The 13,015-nt window shown below is 38.5% G+C and overlaps 1 protein-coding gene across 4 annotated transcripts in view; it reads right to left on the reverse strand.

The window, feature by feature from the left end:
• ADGRF4 (adhesion G protein-coupled receptor F4) overlaps positions 1–13,015 on the reverse strand; it is a 91,225-nt gene that overhangs the window by 75,757 nt on the left and 2,453 nt on the right. For 3 of the 4 annotated variants that reach the window (XM_027838276.1, XM_027838277.1, XM_027838275.1), the window contains exons 2-3: positions 3,376–3,481; positions 1,439–1,493 (exon numbers count right to left, since the gene is read on the reverse strand). In XM_027838276.1, coding sequence (XP_027694077.1) covers positions 1,439–1,493; positions 3,376–3,459 — 139 coding nt within the window. In that variant the 5' untranslated portion in view covers positions 3,460–3,481. Of the gene's footprint in view, positions 1–1,438; positions 1,494–3,375; positions 3,482–13,015 lie in introns of those variants that run through there. The other variant, XM_027838278.1, reaches the window with a different exon arrangement.

A 13,015-nucleotide genomic window follows, 5' to 3' on the forward strand; every position in this document is an offset into this window, starting at 1 on the left:
ATCTATCTATCTATCTATCTATCTATCTATCTATCTATCTATCTATCTATCTGTCTTTCTGTCTGTCTGTCTGTCTGTCTGTCTGTCTGCCTGTCTATCCATGTATCTACCTATCTATCTGCAAATACATACATATACAAATGTGTATATTTATCTGTATATGTATATGCATAAGTACATGCACATATTTGTATGTTTATTCATATGTACATGTGTATGTATATGTTATAATTATATATAATATGATGTAATATATTCTATAACCATTTATTAAATTTTTTTATAAAATATAATTTAAATTTTATAAAGTTATATGCAAAATATGTACACATATATAACTTTACAAAATTTAAATAGTAACTATTATGTTAACTAATATAAACTATTAACTCTTAGGTTGCATGGTACAGTGGATACAATGCTGGACTTGGAGTCAATAAGACCAAGGTTCAATTTGTACCTCGGACGATTGCTGGTTTAATGACCCTGGGCTTCACCACGCTGTGCCTCGGTTTTATCATCTGTAAATTTGAGGATAATAATTTTCTAAAGGTACATTGTGCTTGTCTCATAAAGTTATTGTGAGAATCACATGAGATAACATGTTGTTTTTATAAAACAAAGCACTATATAAATGCTAGCTATCATTTTATTATTAATTATTATTATTAATTATTATTTACTATTATTATTAATTACTATTATTATTCCCCTGGGTCTAGACAGCTCACTGCTTTAGCATCCTTGGTATTAATCATTTATCTAATTCCCTAAAGTAAGTATATTTTAAACATGATGATGATAGTGATGATGAAAATAACAGCAACAACTACCACATAGATGCACATAACTAGAGTTTACAAAGTATTTTCATAGAACATTGAAAAAGAAAAAGAGCTTTGAAGCCAAAGGATGAAGATTCAGGTCTCCATGATGACACTACCAGAGTGACCTCAGGCAAGTCACTTAACTTCCCCTGGGCCTCAGTTTCCTTATCTATAAAATTATTCTTCAGCCTCTTCTAACTCTAAAAAGATGCTATATACTATTTTAATATGCCCCTTTCAAGCTCATGATAAACCTACAAGGTAGGTAGCACAAAGATTATTGCATTCATTTTATGCATGAAAGCACTGAGGCTCAGAAAAGTTAAAAGTAAATATGTCAGGGTTATATGGGTAAAAAGTAGCAGAGCCCTAATTTAGACCCAGCTCCTCTGACTCCAAACTGTGTTCTCTTTCCAGTCAACAGGACTTCACTCATTTCACTGACTCTGAAAAAGAAGGCAGAATGCTAAAAATAAATATTTTACTAATAAATTCAGGGAAAATACTTTCAATTTGTTCTAAAAACTCAGATACCTTTGTTCCCCAACTGAAGGGTGTCAGGGACCTGCTTTGCTTTCCCACATGGTAAAGAATGTTCCCCAATTACATACCTTGGAAGCCCGTGGTCTTTGATTTTTCTTTCAGACCTTGAGTTATGTCACCAACCTGAAAAACACAAATTCCCAAATGTGCTTTTTGTTATGGTTCTCCTACCTTACCTCTGTTTATCATTGAGGGGAGAAAGATTGTTTTTGGTGCTGGGAATACCATATAATACACTTCTTCCACAGGGCTGCTTAGGAAACACCATAGTTTTGGATCATAAAACCATAGGTCTAAAGATAGAAGGGACCTCGAGAGCCACCTAGCTCATTTTCTTCATTTTATAGGTGGGGAAACTGAGGACAAGGTCAATAAATATAATAGACAGAACCAGAATGAACTTTGGAGAGCATCTAGCCCAACTTCCCTCATTTTACAGATGGGGAAACTGAAGACAGGGAGGACAATAATAATAGAATAATAAAGTTAGAGCTAGAGGGGACCTCAGAGAGCAACAACCCTCGTACAACCCTCTTATTTTACTGATTGCAAAACTGAGGCTAGGAAGATCAGTAATAATAAGACGAAAGTGACTAAATGATTATATATTTTACATGATTGGACATACATAACCTATATCAAATTGCTTACCATTTAAGAGAGAGGGCAGAGGAGGAAAAGAGGGAGAATATTTGGAACTCAAAATTTTATAAAATACAAATGTCTAAAATTGTTTTCACATGTAATTGGAGGAAAAATTTTTAAAAAACTATTTTAAAAAAGAGGTTCAAGAAAAAAAAGATGAAATGTCTAAAGCTAGAAGAGACCTCAGAAAGCATCTAGCTTGATCCCCTCATTTCATAGCTAAGGAAACTGAAACCAAATAACATTGGAATAATTGAGTTGGAGCTGGGAGAGACCTCACAAGGTACCTAGTCCAAACCTCTCATTTCACAGATGAAGAAACAAGCCCCAGTGAGGGTAAATAACTTGACCTGAAGTCATCCCAGGTAGTAAGCATCAGAGGTGAGTTTTGAACCCAGATATTCAGATTCTGGATGGTGTGCCCACATCATTGTATCATACTACCTCCTTGACAGAAATAGCTCTGGACTAGGAGTCAGAAAGCCTCCCTCCTAGCCATGTGACATTAGACAAGTCTTGGGATAAATTCACCTGTCAGAATCCCAGCTTCCTCACCTATAAAATGTGTATAATAAAACTTGTACTACTGACCCCACAGAGATGTTTTGAGGAAAGCACTTCCTAAACAATAAATCTCAAAAGTGTAAAACACTATAGGAGATGTATATATGATCACAGTTTACAAACAAATTACTCCTTCATATAGGCTGAGATCTCTAACTGTCCAATTAGTACAAATAGCACTTTGGTGGACGTTGTCTCCCTGGGAAAGGGCAGTCGTGATACTATTACCAATAAGCTTCTCCATGAACAATACAAACTTAATCTTGACTTCAAAATATTATAGAATACGCCTTCAATTCCTAGAGAAGTGATGAATGAACACAAAGGGTAAAGAGACTTTAGAGGTCAGCCAGGCCTACTCCTCATTATAGAGGAGGAAACTGAGGCCCAGAGAGGTAAATTAATTTGCCAAATGTCACATAGCTTGTAAATATCAACACCACACCTGGAATTCGGATCTCTTGACCCCTTAGTCCACTGGTACTTCCATTATATCACTCGCTTCCCTATGGTCTTCTTAGCATGCAGCATTCCACTTGCTGATTATTCCATCACCATATTGGCCCTCTGTCATATGGTTTTGTTTTGTTTTCTTTCCCTTCCCTCAACTCAACTTTCCCTTGTTTACTTCCTGATAATATTTACAACAGAAGTGAATTTCTAATCTCTAGAAAACTTTCTGAAAACATGCAATGGATTCATGAGTAACCCTGCAATCTATTTCTTGACCCCAGCTTTAGGATTTGCTAGAGGACTGGGGCAATGAGGAGTTTTCGTGGTTTGTTTACAAGCTTACTTTCGGATGGAGCTTTGGTCTCTGGTGGTAGCTCTCTGTGGACAAAAATAATAAACAGCAGAATGTGATCACTGCAGATGCCATTTTCAGACATGAATCTCTTCACCTGGAGGGAAGAAAAGATGAATCCAGATGAAGGTATTAATATCATTTAATTGGCACAGACAAGTGGTTGTGGTAGAGCTCTGCAGACTGTGCTTATTTTGCAAACCTTATAGCTCTAAACAAATGTGAACTGTCATCTTTTTTTAACCAGAACTATAATTTCTTTGGTATAGAGAACTCCCAAAGAAAAAAAGTTCCCTCTACCAAGGCAGACTGGCACCAGCTCTGCAGCTTACAGAATTGCCTGGGCTAATGAGATGTTAAATGACCTCAGGGCCATATAACCAGTATATATCCGAGGTAAGATTTAAACCCAGATCATTTTTACTTCAAGCATAGATACCATTACATTTTAAAACTTAGTCAATATGTATTGGCCAGATCCTTCTGTCCCGTGGAGTAGCCCCATTTCTATGTGGTTTTGACAGAGCTGTATACATCATTCTTCTGAGCTTATTTTCAATGAAATTCAGATAGAAACCACCCTGTGATAAGTTTCTAACCTTGTTTATTTTTATCTTTAATGTTCAGAGGACTGACTACTGCACAGGTGAATAAATGTTGGATATAAGATTATTGTTATTTTTGGCTGGAAACTTATGAATTCCTTTTTTATTATTTGGACTTGGGGCCATTTCTCCTGCAAACTTTGGTTAATTTTAGCCTCACCTGACCAAAAGCTGTCCCATGAGATGTAAAAATTTACTTAGAGCCTTAAGCATTCTTTGGTAAAATGCCAGAGGAAGAATCTCAACTTTCCCCACTCCTTGGCAACATGTAAATCCTTCTCCTCAATCAATCGATTTGTAATCCTCTAAATATAGTTTAATATGTAAACTGCCTTAGTTTGCCTATGGAGTTTGTTTAACCAGGTTTGTTTCCTTAGGGAATATATAAGGTTATGATTCTGTTTCAGTTTGTTCAACTTTTATGACATTGAAATAAGCATGGGATTATGGCCATCTTTCAAACTTTTATAGCCTAAGAGAAAGGCACAAGATTGCAATATGTAAATGAATTCTTTCTTTGTCACTCTGACATGATTTTTTCTATAAGAAACCTTGTTAGAATCCTAACGATTGATCAGGTTTTCTCTGAGGCCTGAACCTATGCTTGGGCATAATAATAAAACCTAATTTTTTTCCTCCATAATTTCTGCACTGTGGTAAATATATATTTGGTAGCAGTTACCCACCACATGAACTCGGAGAGGAAATATTTCTCCCATAACCTTTTTGAAAAGTCAGGGAAATAGAAAACATAGACTGAGCCAAGAGAGGTGTGTGAAAAGTTGTTGGAGGGGAAGTGACTGAATTACCCAAATCCTCTACAATTTAGAGAATACTGATTTAAAATGTAGAGCAGATGAACAGCATACCTTCAAAGAATGGAACCCCATTGGCATTTCCTGGAGGATTTTCAGAGCAGAATAGCTATGTAAATGCCTAATATTTTTCCTTAGTATTTGGTTAATGTCTGTGCTCCAAGGAGCTCAAAACACATTATACCTATGACCCCACTAATCTCTTTTTCCAATGTTCCAAGTACAAGTTCAAGTACTCCCTTTTTAAGGTGAGGACATTAAGGTGCAGAAACACTCAATCCTGTGCCCCAAGGACAGGTGTGCTACTGGAATAGAACTCAGGCATTCTGCCCCCAATCACCACTTCTCCCACTTCTCCTGGTACATTTGAGACACCATCCTTGAGAAACTCTTTTCATCACTACAATTATTACATCACCATGGTTATGTCATCATCATCTCCTCCATAGGAGATGATGACACGAATTAAGCACTTTCCAGTTCCCTGATTGCCTCAATGGTTACTGCTCACTTCCATCTCAAATTACTTTGTATTTACTTCTCTGTGTGGTTCCTGGATGATAGAGGCTGGTTTTTTGCTTTGTATCAGTGATAGGACCAGTATTTTCCTAAAGCGACTCTTCCCTTCATCCCCCACTTCTTGGGATAAGGTTTTACCTAAAAGAAGACAAAGCTGACTGACCCCCAGGAGCCTGATTGACCTACAAAGTCCCCTTCCCTGCTCTCCTCCTGTTACTACCCTAGCCAACATTGGGTAGGCTCTAGACAAAGCTGCCTCCAGGAAAAAGGAGCCTTATTGGCCCCGGCTTCCCTGATGCAGCATCTTGGTTATCTAGGGACACACAAACTCCCAGTCGCATGAAGTTTGAGCCTTTCAGAATTGCCATGTATCTCAAATCACCTAAATTACTATATCCCGATGACATACTGATGACTAGATGCATTTCCAGAGGGAGACAAGGCTTCCAGAGAAGCTAAGTGCCACTTTATCCTTGTGTATATTCTTGCTGGGTTAAGGCAAAATAAACCTCCTTTGTTAAATATTAATTACCTTATTTCATCCTCCTTTCCTCTCAACATCTAATCTGAACTAAGAGAATGCAGTAACTCCAGAAACATCCCTAGTACCTAGAAAAAACAAATATTTGTTGATTTAAATTGAATGGCCCTAGCCAGTTGGCCATTCACTTTAATTGGTCTTTCAGATACAGGAATAGATTTGTCTGATCCAACCTTAATTTTTTCTGACAAAAAAAAAACCACACATATATGAGACCAGGATGCAATTACTACTATATAGACTGTGGCCACTGGTGAGTGAACTGGACTATACCATACTATGAATATGAATTGATTAGGACAGTGTTCTATTTAATTTTCATACATATCTAATTAAAGTAGGGTTTTTTGTTTCTTTGTTTTCAGATTTTCCACCTCTGTAAGATTCCTTATCATCAAGTGGGGGAAAGTATATTGAATTGATCAGTGTATTATAAAAGAGGTCTGAGCAAGGCAAATATGAAAAAATTCCATGAAAACATTGAAATGATAAACTAGGTCTTGCTCTGAATTTTTACAAAAATTTAGGGAAAGGGTCCAGAATTCATTTCCTCATGGATAAGGGTTATCAGTGTGTGATCTTAAAATACATGGAAGGAGAAAGGGAGAGTTAAAAATGAGTTCCTGGCATATGTAGTACAATAGTATAATTGACTGAGATCCTTATAGCAATGTAAGATTTGAAAGGAGCATTGTGTTCATTATCTAGCTGACTGATATCTTGAACCAATGAATAATCAGCATTTTTAGTGGCATGAAGCCATAAAATTGTAGATTTAGAACTCGAAGAGAATTTAGAGATCAAATAATCCAAACCTCTTTTTACAAATGAGGAAATTGAGGTGCAAAGAAGGGAAATTACTCCTCATCTTGAGAGATCACTCAAACCCTGGAATTCACACTTGGGAAGAACCCTCAAACCCTTTGACCTGTCCCTCTAATTGGATGGCTCCTCCCAGAATCTCCATAGGAGAAGGGTGCACAAGCCAGCCATCTCTTCATTTTTATCAGACTATGATCCCTGGTGTTTTCCCCTCCCCCACCTTTTCTGCTTCCTTTTATGTACTGTCTTCCCCCTTTAGAACGCAAGCTTCTTAAGAGCAGAGACTGTCTTTCTTCTTTTATTTATATTTGGAGAGCTTAGCACAGTATCCAGCGCATAGTAAGTGTTTAATAAATGCTTGTTGAATTTTCAGTGCTCACCTCACACAGGTAGTTGGTAAAAAAAAATGTGAGGATGTGAACTCTGACCCCAAATCCATTGTTCTCTCCACTATGACAAGCAGATTATTAATCACCTAAAACTATGGTCTGCTCCAGAATTTTCTCTAGGTTCAGGCATATAATAGTATAAAAACCATTCATGTTCATAGGTTATGAGATCCATTTTTTAGTTATCTAGATTTTTATTCTCCACTTCTTGAAATCCTGCCCTTCCTCTAAATTCTGACTCATTGTGACATCCTTGGTCCTCTTTGAGAGGGAAGGGACATCAACAACAACAACAGCTTATATGCTACCTTCTCCATGAAGCCTTCTTTGATCCTACCTATTTTCTTATCAGGCCTCATGTTGCATATTATAGTCTTCACCATAGGCTTTAGAGTTGTACAGACCCTTAGAGATCATCTAATTCCTTTGTATTATAGATTAGGATACCAAGGCCCAGAGAAGAGTAACCTACCTAAGGCACACTGCTAGAAGAATCAGGATTTGAACCCAAGACCTCTGACTTCTTTCCACTATATGACAATGTTTTATTTCCTCCCATGTCACCAACTGCCTAGTGAACATTTTCTACTGGATGTCAGGAAGGCATTACAAACTCAACATGTTCAAAAGAATATTCATTATCTTTCCCCAAAAAGTCTGCCCCCCTACTTCTGAACTTTTCTATTTCTAATGAGAGGACCACCATCCTTTCAGTCACCCAGGTTTACAACATCAGTATCATCATCAACTCCTTACTATGTTTCAACCTGCATGCTTCTCTATCACCAAATCTTAATATTTGTATATTTGTACCTCCACAATACTTTGTGCAATACATCCCCTTCTTTCCACTCACGTAGCCACTACCCTGGTTCAGTCCATCCTCACCTCTCATGAGGACTATTACAATAGCCTCCTAATTGGTCTCCCTGACTCAAGTCTCTCTGCATTCCAATCCATCCTCCAAAAATCCACAATTTTCCTAAAGCAAAACTCTTACTATATCACCTCCCTACTCAATAAACTCCAGTGGTTCCCAATTGCCTCTAAGATTAAATATAAATACCTCTGTTTGGCAGTTAAAAAACTCTTCACAATTTAGCCTCTTCCCATCTTTCTAGATTTATACATTATTCCCTTTCCTGCACTCTACAGTCCAACTATACTGGCCTACCACCTCACTTGCCATTCCTCACACCTGCACTCTATGGTCCAACTATACAGACCTACCACCCCACCTGCCATTCCTCACACCTGTTCCAATTCCCATCTCTGTGTTCCTGCACTGACTGTCCTCTGTGCCTGGAATGCTTTCCTTCCTCACTTCTACCTCTTTCAATGCCTGTTTTCTTTCACAGCTCAGTTCAAGACCATTATTTGCAGGATGCTCCTCCATCCAGGGACCCAAATCTTGATCTTTGAGGTTATTGTTTATCTGCTTTATATATTGTATATGTCAACATGTCACACTTCAGAAATATAATCTTGAGGGAATTTAATGGAATTGTGGATAGCACAATGAATAATCAGTACAATTAAGGGAATTTTTGTTCTACATATTCCCAGTATCTAGCACAGTGTCTGCATAGAGTAGGTGATTAACAAATACTTACTGATGTATGATTTCTTGATCTAATAATGGTTATTTTGTAATCATTGTATATTATTATGTAGCAATACAAGTTTATGTATTTGCCATGTCCTTCCTACTAGATTATAAACTCTTTAAAAGAAAGAACTATATCTTAATTATCTTTATATCTCCCTCAGGGCAAGCATGGGGTTTAGAACAACAGCAGGCATTTAATTTATGGCATTTGATTCATTGGTTGGATGAATACACAGATTCATGAATGAATAAATGAATGATCAGATTGAAATAATTTGACTGTTCCCCCAAAATTGGCTGTTTATAAAGTTTTGGCTTCACTACTCACAAACCTACTCAAAGACCTACTCAAGATATATACATTAGGGAGACAAAACATGCACCAAACCAAGAGGAAGGTTAGAGGAGAAATGGTGAGAGGCACCCAGATCCTTCTACAAATGAGAGAACATTGGTCTAAAATATAAGCAGATGACCAACAAGAATGGAAATCCTATGTCTTCAAAAGACCTGCCCTCTGAACTCTGAAGGATGAGCAGAACCGCTTCTAAGAATGTTATCACTCAGGGAAAAGATGTTAAGAGAGTGCAGCACAAAACAAACTGTCCCGATCAGGTGCTGTAGTGCTAGAGGATGAGGATGGTCCATCCCCCAGTGAATTGGGATCCAATTCTTAAAATGCTCAATGACCTCTAAGACCTCAAAACTTGTAAGGAAGTAAGGTAGAGGGAAGGTTGCAAGTAGGATAAATGCAGGCCCTGGGAGAAGGATGGGACCCTTGGCAATAGTGCAATATGATATGGGGCCAACAGGCCAAAGGACAGCCATGTGAGCTGCTCATATGTTAGAGCCTTAGAGCAAACCCTAAGGGTTCCACCTTACTTACGGCTCTAGGGATATGTCATCACATAGAATCAACATTATCAGAACTCTGCTTTGGAATTAATAAGCATAAAGTCACTGATATAGCATAATTTGAGGGAAAGGTCCTCCCTGATCAAAAATATCTTTCCCTCAGGTGTTTAGCTTCATCTTTAGATTAGAACAATGAAAGCTCCTATAAAAGTGGAAATGTTTTACTATTAAGCAAATAGCATTTGTTAAGCACCTGCTATATATTACCAGGCACTGCACTAGTCATTATAGATGCAAAGAAAAAAATAACAGAGTCTCTGCCCTCAAGGAGCTTACATTCTGCCAGAGGAAACAGATGTGAATAAATAACAACAAAATAGACATAAAAAAATGTAAAGTGAGAATGGTAGTGCTAGGACCTTGAGGCATCAAGAAAGGCTTCATGTAGAGGTGATGCTTGAACTGACCTTTTTTTTTTTTTTTTTGCTTTGGCATTGAATTGGTTTATCAGAAATTGGTCAACACAATGGGGTTCTGAAGGAATGGGAGAGAGAACAGATTTGGTAGGGGAAGAAAAGGTCAAGAACAGTCTGGAGCAAAGAGCAGGGAAGCTAGGGTAAGGGACAATAAGGGACTTGAGCACTGGGTGGGAGTGGAAAATATACTGAAAGGAAGAAGAAAGGTATTTAAAGTGGGTGGAGGGCCACCAGGAAAGAGCTTCACAACCTTGCCTCTGGTGGTGACACAAAAAATTAACTGGCTGACTGGGCTTTGACACAATGTAAGCCAGGATGAATGGAAGCTGACACACCTCATTACCAGGAGCCTTCTATCCAGTCTCCTTCAAGGGCATAAGCACCCAGTCATCTGGAATGGCAGCTTCTCCTAGGGCTGGAAGTGAATCAACACCTTTTTCTACAAAGGAATTGGGAAGTGTGCCAAGTGCCAGCCTCCTTTCTCTTAACTATCTCCACTAAACACACACACGTGTGCATATATACGCATTGCATACACACACACACACACACACATATACATACAAATGAGTACTGCCCCCTCCTATTTTCTGATTACTAGTCTGGACATGGTAATTACGGACAGCTAGACTAAATGCAAGACACTGCTTTAAAATGACAATGATTTGCTTCCCGCAGAGAGGGAAAAGAACATTTCATTGATCCATAGGGATAAAGTCATCATGGTCAAGCAGAGGCGCATCAAGCAGAGGGAAGAGAGGAGAGCTCCAAGGTTGATTCTCCCCCTAAAGGATTTTTTTTTTACAGATGAGGAAACTGAGGCCCAGGGAGATTAAGTGATTTGACTTACACTGGTATTATCAGAAGTAGAATTTGAAATCAGGCCCCTTGACTTCTGAATGAGAGTATTTTCCACTGTACAATACTGCCTATTTACTTACAATACTGTTCCTATTTTCTATTATCCCCAATACCACTCCAGTCCTATCTTCTAACAATGATTATAATGATTCCAATGGAACTGGAGTAAAAACCTGCCTGGTCCCTCAAGCTCAGGGCCTGAGAAATTAGGGCTGGCCTAGTAGAAGAGAAGGCTACAAGAAGGCAACAACCATCCCTCCCTATGTTCAGCCCCCAGTTATAGGGCTACAACAGCTTCTAATGGTCTTACAATGAAGGATACCATTATAGTGGCCCTTAGTGCGGAAAAGTCTAGTGAGCATGTCTGGTAGGCTAGCAGATTATTCCATGACATCTTGCTATCTGCGTCACAAGTGTCAAACCTGTGGCCAGCAAAAGTCCCCAATGCTAGACAGAACCAGATTAAAATATAACTGGAAGATGTTGAACAAAATACATTTAAAAATACAATACAACATAGATTCTGTGATTTTCTAAGCCAATATGCAGTCTGTAGGAATCTCTTACTATTTGAGTTTCATATCACAAGTCTAGGTTCATCCTAGCTAGGATTACAAACTGTGCTAATAATCACCTGAGAAACTGAGTGGTATATTGGAGTCAAGTAGACCTGGGTTCAAACCTTGCCTTCAACACATATTAGCTGTCCATCCACTGCTAAATCACTGAAGATGTGTGTGGTGGCTTACACTTGTAATTACAGCTGGTGGGAGGACGAGATATGAGGACGCTGAGGCTGGTGGATTTCTTGAGTTCTGAAATTCTGAGCTTCAATGGATCTTGCCATTCTGGTGTCTACACTAAGTTTAGCATCAATATGAGGAGCCTCCCGAAACTTGGGAAGAGGAAGGATAGGAAGTGGAGAGTAGAAAACCAGGTTGCCTAAGGAAGGGTGAACCCCCTGAAAATGGAACAGGTTAAAGCACCCATGCCAATAAGAGTGGGGGATCAGGCCTATGAGTAGCTCTGTAACTTTGCAGCCTAAGTGAGATGGATAGAGCCAGTTTTGTTTAGTTTTTTTTTTCCTTAAGTAGGTCACAACCTCTGTGTACTCTTAGGCAACTCTCTAAAACCATAAGTTACTGACAAGTTGTAAGTGTACATCTGGGGAGGAAGTTTCCACACTGGGAGATAATGAACTCATGAGTTCAGATGCTATCAAACTCCCTCCCCTCAAATTAATTAATGATCACCTACTCCATTTATTCTCCACTTTTCTAATTCTTAAGTGGAGGGACTGAATGTTTCAGAGTACCAAACCTCCAAAGCGATTGTTGTCTTAGACAAAGGTACAGTATCCAAGCATCTCCTCTTCTACAAGTTTTTTTTTTTTCCATCCTTCCTTCTGTGTGGACTTGCCTGCTTTTTCCTATACCTTGAGTTTACTTTCTGTGGCTTAACTGGCATCTAGAATAGGATCAGTGGACCTATGATCTGGGGAGATAACTTGCTTGTTCCTGTTCCCTAGCCTAATGAATTGCACTATGTGACTCATTCTGAAGCCGGTTCAGTCATCTTGTCTGAGCATGCTGAACTAGGCTTGGCCCTCAGGGAGGCTTCCCCCAAAATAAATGAAAGTGATAGTAGGAGCTATAATGTAGTATACAAGATGATAATGCATCTAATAATTGCTGTCTCTTTTGGGTCTCAACATAAAATACCCTTAAAGGAGGGAGATCCAGAAAGTTGTTTTTTTTTTTTTCACTATTACAAACCAAGCAAACACTTTTACTGAATTGTACTTGATTGGTCCCCTGTATCCTTCCATGATGGAGTTTATGGCCCCTACCTTTATAGTACATGCTAAGGTTTTAGGTGTTAATTCATTTCAGCCTCTTTGGTCAACCCTAGTGTCTGCTGGGATTTGCATAAAGTTACCCAGGGATTAAGAAAGGTGCTTTTTGGTTGCCCATTTGTATATGTGTGTGTATACACACAAGCCTGTTTGTGTCTTCCTTCAACCTAACTATTCTAGGTGTAATTATAAATTAAGCACAAAAAATGCTGCAAGAAAAAAAGGGAGGGAAGGAGGGAAAGAAAGAAAGAAAGAAAGAAAGAAAGAAAGAAAGAAAGAAAGAA

This window comes from Vombatus ursinus, unplaced genomic scaffold (assembly GCF_900497805.2).
Source record: "Vombatus ursinus unplaced genomic scaffold, bare-nosed wombat genome assembly UNPS02014826.1, whole genome shotgun sequence".
Taxonomy (NCBI): Eukaryota; Metazoa; Chordata; class Mammalia; order Diprotodontia; family Vombatidae; genus Vombatus; species Vombatus ursinus.